General features: G+C 40.6%; 1 protein-coding gene across 1 annotated transcript in view; it reads left to right on the top strand.

Annotated features, from left to right (window-relative positions):
• LOC142218111 (uncharacterized) overlaps nt 1-11,792 on the top strand; it is a 272,939-nt gene extending 261,147 nt beyond the window's left edge. The window contains exon 5 of the mRNA XM_075286585.1: nt 8,879-11,792. Coding sequence (XP_075142686.1) covers nt 8,879-9,089 — 211 coding nt within the window. The 3' untranslated portion in view covers nt 9,090-11,792. The remainder of the gene's footprint in view (nt 1-8,878) is intronic.
• Nucleotides 11,793-12,373: the final 581 nt, after the last annotated feature.

Genomic DNA, 12,373 nt, shown 5'->3' with positions numbered 1-12,373 from the left:
TTTCTGCTTAATAAAATCCAGGCTTTGGCTCAAAAAACCGCAGCAAAATACGCAACAAAAAAGTTGCTTTGAGTCCTATGCCTCGGACTCCTATGGGGCCAAGAACCTACAAATGGACAAGTATAAAAGGAGTTTTTACAAGGACACAACACTGCGGTTGTGGTCAGACACATAGTATCGGACAAACTAAAAGCTTTGGTCTTCTTGGCGGTAGCGGAGAATACACTCAGACAAATGCTTCCATGCTTTCCATGCTATATAGAATTAGCAGTCAGCTGTCTACGTTGATGCAAACAAGATATGATGTATCTTACATTAAGTCTACCATACCTATAAATTATTCACTATGCTATGTGTTCAGTATAGCCATTTGCTTTGTTCAGGTGTTTCTTTGAAGTCTATTAATGTAATCATAGACATTACTGCGAGGATATAAACTTTTACATCACAAACCATTATACACAGCATCTTTTCATGTCCCGCTACCTGAAAAATATATTGCTCACATCATAAGTGATCTGAATCACTTACTTGTCAAAAGGATGCCGATTTCAGTGAAGGATGATTATCATTATTATTTTACTGGTGCGCTAAACCCAAAAACTCAGATCTTCACGTAAAAAAGTAAAGTATAAAACTTCTCGTTCAGTTGGGTGATGGAGGACAAAGTAAAATAACTTTATTTTTATAATGTGTTTAATTCCCAATTCTCGATCAAAGTCTGCATACCTTGGGACAGTCATGTAGGAGCTCCCTAGACCTTATAGAGGTGAAGACGGTGTATGGGATGCATTGGGTGAGAGTAAAGACGCAACCAGGCAGGACAAATGGATGGTAGAGGTGGAGAAGAGGGATCTATCTTGGTGAGCAATGAGAACGTAGAATAGAGTAGTGGTACTTGCCATCTGAAGCTTTATCTGTTACGACCAGACTCCCCTCCCCATAAAGCTTTGCAGGGCACCCTCATGACTGGAGACAGCCAATAATCACTGACTATAGGTCATAGGGTTAGGGGGATATCGTCACTCCTTAAGGAGAGACCACCATATAGGTATGTGGAGATGTATTAAGTCTTTAGCACTCCACTTTGCAAGGGACCATGGGAAGAACATGTAAATCTGTCTTCCATGATGTAATTAGGAAGTCAGGTGCCTCAGTGTTGGAAACCAATAGAGGGCGCTCACTGGAATGTGCAAGCCTGTCTTCCCTGATGTAATTAGGAAGACAGAACTCCAGTGATATAGCCCAATAAAGGCTGCTCCCTTTAACATCATGCTCGACCTTGAGAGACTATACCTGGTAATAATCCCAGCATCATTGCAAAACAAAGGCCTCTTGGAAGGTCGAGCATGATGCTAAAGGAGCAGATTTTATTGGGCCATATCACTGAGATTCTGTCTTCCTAATTACATCAGGGAAGACAGGCTTGCACATTCCAGTGAGCGCCCTCTATTGGTTTGCAACACTGAGGCACCTGACTTCCTAATTACATCATGGAAGACAGATTTGCATATTCTTCCTATAGGTCATAGGTCACTGATGGCTCATTGGTAGTATAAAAAGCCCATGCGGGAAGAGTAGATATCCAATTTGTGGGAGGAGATAGGAGAATTTCAGAAGAGATGGGAAATAATACCCAGATATAGACTGGTGGTTCTGGGGAAGTGAGATTGGAGTCAATGGGGCGTATTTATGAAGACTGGAATCTTGAATGCTAGTCTTTATATATTCAGGGCTGGGGTAATAACTTCCTCATTTATGACTATACGTCACTTCATAAATGTAGCGGCTAGGGTTGAGCCAATCTTGAGATTTCAGGATCGATTTTAAAATCCGATTTCTGATCATTTTCCATCCGATCGTGAAATTTGCTCGATCGCTGATCGGAATCCGATCTTTTCCAATCCCGATCGCTCAACCCTAGTAGTGGCTCCTCAACCAGGCCATGTGCCTGTACTATAATCTACATCAGCTTGTAGTTAGTGTAGATTTCAGTGATCATGTAAGTAAACTTGTGAGTGATATTAAATGCAGCACAACTTTCACCCGACTTTTGCTTTTATAAAAATGGTGCGGGAGGTGCAAAAATGCCGATTTCAACAATTGTGTGGCATAAATTAATAATAAATTTCCCCTAATATCTGTCACACTGTGTATCAGTGATGTGTCAGTGTGACTGTACTGTAGTTCATGCATCAATCGCAGATTTTAGTACAGATTGTTTTGAGTCTGTGTCCAAGAACAGACATTTTAGTCATGTTGTACGGAACTTTTTATATGTATCTGGCATCATTTGACCATTTTTCTTTATCAAAAGCCAAAAATCAGGAAATTTATATATAGTATCTCCTTTAAAGGAGTTGTTGATTAGATTGACTTACCTTAGACTCTTAATGAAGGATCTGCAGGTTCCAGCCACGTTCCGACCCCTGGTGATCCAGGGTCACTCTGTCCCTTCCCTCCATCCCTGATAAAGGGGACTGGCTTTACTATAGTCCTATAGCACATGTAGTTACCTGTGAGATCCGGTAAGAAGGGATGGTGCAATACGCTGGCTCTGATCTTGTGACCCAGTGGTTGGAACGAGGCCTTAACCCCAGGTCCATCATCAATAGTCTGCTGGATAAGATAAGTTCATCTAAAATGGCCATTGAAAGTATGGAGAAAGCAGAGCGGAATCTCGACCAGAGACGGTCCATCGTGAGGGACTATATATACCGGCCGAGCCATCGGTAACCACGGATCTAAAGTCCAGACCACGATAGAAAGTGTCCACGCACAACTTTATAAAACAAACTTATGCTCCGAACCAAATCGAAAGACAGAAATGGAATACAAGGCCAGATCCGTTCACCTACCTTGATTATAATATTCTTATGTCTTTGGCATTGATTTGAGGCTAGGGTCTTGAGTGATCGGGTCAGCTGACCGCTTTCTATGCGCTGAAGGCATTCGATGTTTTCCCTTTAAATCCACAGAACAAAGTTGAATTCTAAATCCTCCTTCAGACGACATAATGGAAAGTAAATCAACGACAGCATTTGTGAAGCTTTTTATGATATTAGTGTATGTTCAGTGTGTATTCCCTGTGTAATATTTTAGGAGAAAGGAAAAGCACTTAACTAAACCAAGTATGTTTGTCATATTAACAGTATTGACTTAGGTTACAACCTGTTCAGCTGACATTAAATGAAACACAAGCATTATCTGATTGCAATAATGTAACAATAAATGTTCCTTTGCCTACTAAAACACTAATGGATTTCCTTTTCACCTGAATACTAGTATGAACATGTAATCCATTGACATGCTGAAACACCTTGCTGCCAATGTCATGTGCACTGAATACTTTTTGTTATCCGTTAAACAGTTTTTTTTTCCCCCCCTAAAGAATGTAATGGTTAAGTGCCGCGCATCACAATTTTCTGAAATAGGCCATTAGAAGTTTTTGCTAATGGTCCAACTCTGTTACCACTTTAGTAACATTTCAATATGATTGTTGAAAGGATAGCATTAGCAAAGAATTTCTTTTGATAGGGGTATATATATACTTCGTACCATTATATAGTGTTCTGTTTAACTATTTCAGGAAATGGGTTTTTTATGACACTGTATGTCAGTTTGATGCAGTCATAAAATTCCTTTCCGCTGATGTGTGTATGAGGGGAAAATAGGATGCCATGTCCTTTTGTTCTCAGGAGAGAGAAGTCACCAAAAGTCCATATCTGGCAGTGGCTAGTTCCCATCTTCTAATCCTAAACACGTGCGATATTAGCTGGGCTTGCATGTGTGTATGTAGGGACAGGAGGAATACTTGTCAGATGAATGTGCATTTGGCCATTAGCTATTAAATACACTTTAAGATTAGTTGCAAGTGACCATGTACTGGCCGCCACAATCTGGGACTCAATGGACCGTGCACCGGCCATGCTTCTACTGTCCTATTCAATGAATAGGAGCCGTGGAAGCATGGATGCAAAACTGGACAGGAATAGAACCTGTACTGAGTTTTGTGGTCTGGTGGTCGTGTGTGTGTGTGTGTGTGTGTGTGTGTGTGTGGGCTGATAGAAATGAACCGGACACCACGTGACCTATGCCACAATCATGTGTAAGGTGCATAAAGCCTCATGTACATAACCATGTGCTATCCTGGTTTTTCCCCAGATAGCACACATTAGGGTTGATCCAATCTTGAGATTTTCAGGATCGTTTTTAAAATCCGATTTTCAATCAATTACCAGCCAATACCGATTGTGAAATTTGCTCGATCGCCGATCGGGATCTGATCTTTCCCGATCGCTCAACCAAACCAATGGCCAGTAGCCAAGCATTGTGGGAACTAACGTGAGACCTCGATCCCACCGAAAAAGATAGTGATCGGAATTCCGATCGCGATCGTGAAATTTACTCAATCGCTGATCGGAATCTGATCTATTCCAATCCCGATCTCTCAACCCTAACACTCATGCATTCATTTCAATGGACCCATTCACCATACCGTGTTTTCCAAGGGTCTGTGTGCATGCCACGAGTCTGAGCCACAAATCTCTGAGCATGTCATAGTCTGCATCACAAACTAGTCCATAGAAGCCTATGGGACATAGAAAACAAGGGACATCACATAGATGTGTTACAAGTGACAGCCATATTTGCAGACCAGTTTCTTAGCTACCCATGGTGTTTAAGTGGATCCTCAAATATAAATGACCTGCAGATGCAATATTGACTGCTTGGAGAATATACTAGGCCGCAGTGCTATCTGTGCCTATATTTAAAAGAGGAGACACTGGACAGTGTTGTATATCTATATCTACAGGAAGAAACGGTGGACAGTGCTAACCAGGTTAGTTCATCTAAAAAAAGAGAAAATCATGATTAAGACAAGATTATTTAGTATCTTGTCTTACAAGGTAACCACCACCTTGAAACTTAGGCACAGAGATTGTGGTCGCCATAGAGTGACTTGAGCTGTTGCTGTGCAATCGGTGTCCACAGTCGGTAATTCTAGAACTTTTAAGATTGTAACAAAAAGGACGGAATACATCTTCTGTCATGTCACTGCCTTAAGCATAGCCTCCCACAAACCATAGCATATTGCTAAAGCTGATTTGCATACAATGGCCTCTAAGTAGTTCCAATTATTCTGTCTCTCTAAGTGATGAATGAAGCTTGCTACAATTGTCACCAGGCATGAGGAAGCTTGAGGTTTTTTATTTTATTGGGCTGTTTTCCCAACATTTTTCTTTGTATGATCACCAGCAGTTGAGATGGCTTACTGTACTTAGGATGTAACTGACTAAAGTGACAGATTGTAGGTGTATACAGCAATGAAAGGGCCGTAGCGATCACCCAAATGCTGTGTCCCCTTCCAGCAGCTGATAGATCAGTGGTTTCCCAAACCTCATCACACCCATCAAATACGGATTGACAATCCTGAGGGGTAAATGAATTGTCCAAAATTTATGGATAACCCAAAGTTGATGTCAAATAAAAACAAAAGTGATACACTCCTACCCCCAGTCCTCCATTCGAGTAGCATGTCTCCCGTTCCCTTTGGTGCTAGGACCAGTTGGGCCAGAAGTGCTGGGGTGCACATGTCCATTGTGGACAATCATTGGCCCGGCCTCACGAGTCACTTGTAGGACACCATCGCTGTACATGTGACTGTTGAGGCCAATGATTGATCTACAGTGGTCATGAGAGCCTCAGCATGCCTGGCCTAGCTAGTCTTGACACCAGAGGGACCAGGGTATACCGCCCCGGAATGGATGACTGGGGTTAGATGAGTATCACTACTTTTATTTTTATACCACTCCCAATGACTCGATGGTTTTCCATTTATCCAGTTTTTGAGCCAGAAGTGAATTCAGCAGCAAAGAAGAGACGTCCTTTCCTTATGTTTCCCATTCCTTTGGAATCCACTTCTGGTTTTGGCTCAATAAATTTCAGCAAAAACTGCCACGAAATTACCGTCTGACACCAGCCTGATTCTGTAGTTGGCAAATTGGCTTTTTCTTTGTGAGTTGCTTATGACATGGCCTATTAGAGTTCCTTGAGATCAGTTTTGGGAAATGTTGCCTTAGGGTACAGAATCTGCAAAATTATTTTAGCCTTGCCTGCTGCTATCTGCATCTACATACCCTTTAGTTAGGTAAAAAATTATTTTTTTTTTAGAATTTTTTTTTTTTCTTTTAATTAAGCTGAATAGGAAAATGAAACCAGACTCCATACAATATTTACTCTTACTGTCCAATGTTTGGAAATATTGTTGTTTAGAAAATTGACAGCACACATTAGTTTTGTCATTTTATAATGTGACATGGTAATGGATTGTGAAGCATGGGGGTAATGTGAATTTATAAATCAAGTTTCACTTTGTTGTATCTTGTTGTGTGTTTTTTTTGTTTTTTTGTTTTTTAAAACTTTTGTGTGCCAGGATGTACATATCACTAACTATGGTGCCTGCTCAGAAGAAGAGCGGGCACAGAGACCTGGCAGCAATGCCCATGATCAGAGATGACTTTGATAATATGCATTTAACCACTCAGATGCCATGGTCAAAATACGTCCACAAAATCTGGGTGGATACTTTCACATTCTTTTTGATCTTCGGTAATGGGAAAGTGCTCCCATGGTGTGATTTTGTGATATATCCCATTACCCCAACATTTAGGAACTTTCTGAATCCTCCTATGTCAGCCATAGTAATGTAACTATTGGAACCTGCCTGTTGCAGGCTTCAATAGCTACATGGGGAACTTTCCATAGACTGCAATCTCAAGTTCAAGGCCCCTAGAGGAGGCTAAAAAAAAAGTTTTAAAGAAATTCTATGTTTTTAAATATTAAAAACATTTAAGAAAACCTAAAAAAAAAAAAAAAAAAATTCTTCCCTTATTAAATCTGTAGGGTAGAAGCAGGTAAAAGTGACATGCTGTGTTCTGGAAAAAAAAAAACGCTGTGGAAAAGCTGCAATGTGTGCCTGGGATTAGCTAGAATCTTATTCATTTTGCTGGTACTGTAATATGCAGCATTTTTTTTCTGCAGCAGGATAAATGTGTTTCCACAACTTGGAGTCTTCGCCTAAGGCCCCAAGGTGCAGAAACGCAGCTTTTTTTGTTGCAGATTTTGGTTCAACTTTTTGAGCCAAAGCCAAACATGGCTACTAAAGGGAAATATGGGAAATATATAGGAAGCAATTCTATTTCTAACTTTTGCCCAATCCACCTCTCACTTTGGCTCAAAAAACTGCAACAAAATCTGCAACAAAAAAAGTTGCATTTCCTCAACATGGGGCCTTAGCCAAAAGCTAAACTTTTGGACAACTTTTGATTTTCTACAGTACTTGTCATTAAAACATTTTGTAATGTACTTTATTAATAAATGTTGTCTACATTTTTTCAGTCTTCCCTTGCTTCTCTATTGAGAACTGTCACCTTCTTATTTTTTTGCTGTATATGAGTCTGGGGCTATGTGAAGTAAAGAGAAAATGAAGGTGAGGGAGGGTCACTTCAAATGGCTATATCTCAGGCATTATAAAAATGTTGATGTCATATAAAAAAAAAAAAAAAAAGTTCTCATCTTCCATGTGACACTAGGATGTAGTTCTACCTGTATGATTTCTAGAGATATCACTAATTGATCAATTTGGAAAAAAAAACTAGTTTCCGTAGTCACTGTAAAGCCTTGTCCAAATTGGTACGAGATGGCCATTTTAATAGTCCGTATTCCAAATATAACAAACTCCCAGGTTGTACTGAATCAGCTTTCAGCACCTTCAATCCCTATAATTTGGTTTAGTGGAACCATCAGACATCTGGGTTTTGGAGCTGCAATATTGGCTTGGAAACATGGATAGATTTAGGCCTCGTATAATAGGCCCGGTTCATATTTGCATTCGGTATTTCATTCAGGGAGTCCGGATGGGGACCCAGCCCCCCCAACGAAATACCGAACAGACTAACAATTGGTGAGCTTATGAAAGCTCACGGACCTCATATACTATAATGGGGTCCGTGTGTTTTCGGCGCGGTGTCCAAACAAGTCATGTGGAGAGAAAAGTACTTCATGAACTACTTGCCTCTCTGCATGACTCATGTGGACAACACATGGACCCCATTATAGTCTATGGGGTACGTTTGCTTTCACTGCTTGTCATTGCGTTTGGTACTTCATTTCGGGGTCCCTATGCAGACTCCCTGAATGGATTACCGAACACAGATGGGAAACAAGCCATACTTGTCAAGTATTCTGAAATATCCTAGGGGTGACCACCTGGAGTCCCTAAAAAGTTGTCACGTTTTCCAGGCCTGCTTATGCTCATCTTATGTGCCATTCAACATGGGGAAAAGAGGCATGACTGTTACATTGCATGTCCATGTCACAAAAAGGGGTGTGACACAACAAAATGGGGGGCATATTGGACCCCAAATAGGGAAGAGTTTCACTAAAAATGTTCAATATACTTTGGGAGAAATAGTTGTCAGCTAAATGCTCATATGGCTGAGAGCTATTTGTATGGCCAAACACTCCATACATTTACTCATTCATCTCTATTGGGAGAGAGGGCATTGATCCTCTACCGGGCACCGTTGGGCTAGCTCATCTCCCATGAGATAAAAAGGTTCAGGTATGTTCTGATCCAACATTGTGATCCTTCTTTACCTCCATATCTGCTGTTCAGGAAAGTTGTGACCTCCCTATAGATGTTCCAATGGTTCCAATGAAAGACCCAATAAGTGAGCACCTTAGTCCCATCCCACAGATAAGTTACCTGATATCTGTTCTGCACAGTCTATAAATGAACGACACTCACCATTATAGCATTCATTTATATCTATGTAATAATCCTTCTAATGGTATCTGTTCCTTCTTTTCCCAGGTATTTTCTTTGCTACTGCTTCGACCAATACAAAAAAGCCAAGATTTCATCCTATTCCATCAAGGCCAGATCTGTGGAGGAACACGCGAGGGTCAGACACCCGAGTCCAGTTGCTCACATTTCCTCGCTCCCTGTGGTGAGCAGAACAGAGTCAGAAAGACAGACGGCAGTCATACCAAAAGACGCCCTAAGCCTCAAGCTCTCGCTATGACTGGAGGAAAGTCAGGACAGAACCCAAAGAAAACCCAGAGGCAGAGGGGAAAACAGATTGATTTTCAGTGAGTCATTTAGCTTCTGGACTGGATGCAGCTCTCCCCTGCTGGCAGTTTGGCTTCGTATTAATAGGACACACACACAAGGCTGAGTAGCTTAAAATAATTATATGTAGAAATCCCCAAAACTGCTCACCATCCAAATATTTCCTTTTGTGTCAATATAGACTGAACAAATTACATTTACATTATTAAAAATGAAATCATTGGATTTACCTCAATTTCGTGTTAAGCAGTAAACTGGACCACATTCAAATCTACCGTCGCTAATGGGTTTGTGCTCGCCATGTACATTCGAGTGGGTGTTAGCACAATATCCATTTGTCTACGCTGAAATGCAATGTGATTGTTTGTATACTAAAAACACCAAATAACAATCTACAGGACGTCAAACATGTATTTACCATCCATATGCTGGCGTACAAACAGACGACAAAATATATGAAGGGAACGTTACAAATACGCACTAATCCGAGGGACACTGTGCTAATGTATTATTACCAATGCGGAGTAAAGACCGTCCAGCTAAGCGCACAGATTAAATTACATTTATAAGAAGTGCTAGTTCTCTATAAATTTAGGCTGTTTTCTATTAATATTTTATAAACATTATCCGCTTTATTCAATGTATTTGTAGAATTGTAACACTTTGTATGTGATAATGGCACTTATTCTAAGAACACTACGGTAGTTGTGGCTGACGGCCATTAGGCCTCATGCGCATAAGAATATTGCGGATCCATAAAAGCTCTAAGTTGTACTTGGCTGTAATAAGGCACACTTAGAGATCTTTGGTGCCAAACAGAATGATCCAAAAGATGGCTTACTACAGAGCAATTCTCCACCAAAAACGATGCTTATAGAATGTCTCCATAATACTGTGCCATATCGCGGCACCATACACCGATGCAGTATAAGGAGTATCTATGGCTCCACAGGCCCTGCGCATTAGCACTGGTATAATATATTAAATATAAAGAAAAAGTGTGAGAAAAGCATATCCAAGGAGTTAAACTAGTGGCCCCAAGATAGATACGTATAACCTTAGCATGGGTCTGATCGCTGGGATCCCCAGTTGAAGTTGTATACATCTATATTATCTACATTGTGAGTAGGTGATAAATGTTGACGATCCGGTTAAGTAGGGTTTGAGGTGGTGGCGCATGACATATTTATTACTAATGTACACTCTGTTCCCCCTGAAGCCCCATTTATTACTTTTGTGCAAGGCATTTGGGGAGGTTGTTCCTCTACTTCCCTGTCTGACGCTTCAACTCCTGGCCACATGACCGATTCCATTCTAGTCGTTGGACCTTTGACCCAAGTAGAGGGGATTTGACATTGTCATTGAGAGTTGGAACGGTTGCAGGAGAGACTAAGATGGTTTCCCCAGCTGCTCTATAGAGGTATTAGAGTGTATATTGGGAATAAAGCTTATCCGGTGCAGAAGTTTATTATTTCCCAGGTGACCCCTTTAATCTATATTTGTAGACTGAACAGCCATTTTCCTGCTTTGGTGGAGTTTCTGGTGCCTTTAACATTCTGTTGTTTACTATGTAAATCTAAGGCCTGGTCCACATCTGCGTTCGGTATTCCGCTTGGGGACCCCTCAAATGGAATACTTAATGCATTAAAAAGCGGTGAACAAAGAAACCACACAGACCTCAGACTATAATAGGGTCCATGTGTTTTCCGTGCGGTGTCCACACCAATCATGCAGAGAGAGTACTTTTTCTCTCCATAGGATTAGTCTGGACACTGCGCGGAAAACACACAGACCCCATTATAGTCTATGGGGTCCATGTGCTTTCATTGCTCACCGTTTTCTATTGCGTTCGGTATTCCATTCGGGGGGTGCCCAAGCAGAATATCGAACACAGATGTGAACCAGGCCTAAACTTGCATCATTTATAGATGGCTAACCAATTGGAAGGATCATAGTTGCTATAAATGGTTAACAGCATTTCGTTCAGTTACAACCCTACAAAATAGGTCTGATATACCCGCGTCTATCCTTCCATCTCCTGATACCTGCTTAGTCTGTCCCCTCGCCCCATCACTGTGACCTCTCCGGTCCTACTGCTTAACAAAATCCATAAATCCCCCTTTCCAAGTTGAACATTTGCTGTGCCTATGTTGGATTTCTTGTCTTTTTACGCTGTATAGTTAGACATGATTTCCATTGCAAGTCATTAATTTTAACAAGGAATATTAAATCCAGTACACAGTAACATTTTAAGCAACACAGCTACTGGTTTGAGACTATAATTATCAGAGATGGCATATTTTTGCATATATTTTTGCATATGTAAATGTAATACATTTCAAATAAGCATTTATTAAAAGGTTTGTTTTTAGGGAACTACTTTTAATTAGTATTTTTTGACATTTTGCTAAAAGTTTGCACATACAGATAAAAGGTGTATATTTGTGAACCATTCCTGATGGTAATGACTGTGACATGTAAATGGAGTATTTTGTAAGCCCTCCAGCTGGGAATGCATTGCTGGGGAAGATATTGTTCGTCTATGTACTATACTGTATAGTTTTTTAATTAATAAATGTATAAATATTGCAATATATCGTTATTGTTTTGTATTTTACCATGAAAATGGATTTCAATAAAAGTATGTGACTTCTAATGGTTTATAAACACCGGTGGCTTTTCTTTTCATAGGTGTCCAATTTTTAGTTTAATGACCAAACCCTACAAAAGAGAACTCAATAGGGGAGCACAATAAAAGGGCAACATGATAGCTTGGGGGTTTAGTGTGTTTTCTTTATGGGACCTCCAACTAGACTCAATGGGAGGAATTAATTATTCCTCTACACAATGTTTCTAACTTAGAGGGATGGTATTGAGGTGCACATTTGGTGCAAGGCTAGAATACTGGCCAAATGATGTGCCAGATTTATGAAATCGCAACAGACTCTGTTGCAGTCTAGGATTGTCTAGTCCAGGGGTCAGCAACCTTTGGCTCTCCAGCTACTGTGAAACTACAAATCCCAACATGGCCCATTCACTTCCATGGGGTTCCAAGAACAGCAGAGCCAGTTTGCATGCTGGGAGTTGTAGTTTTACAACAGCTGGAGTGCCAAAAGTTGCCTGCCCCTGATCTAGTCTAAAACTTGTACACCATTAGTAAATCTGTCCCAGTGATCACTAAAGGGCTTCCTATAAAACGGGCCATAGTATTCAGAAGGAAGATTAGCTTGAGAGCCC

The sequence above is a fragment of the Leptodactylus fuscus genome, chromosome 9 (assembly GCF_031893055.1).
Source record: "Leptodactylus fuscus isolate aLepFus1 chromosome 9, aLepFus1.hap2, whole genome shotgun sequence".
Taxonomy (NCBI): Eukaryota; Metazoa; Chordata; class Amphibia; order Anura; family Leptodactylidae; genus Leptodactylus; species Leptodactylus fuscus.
This window is presented reverse-complemented; position numbering and strand designations above follow the sequence as displayed.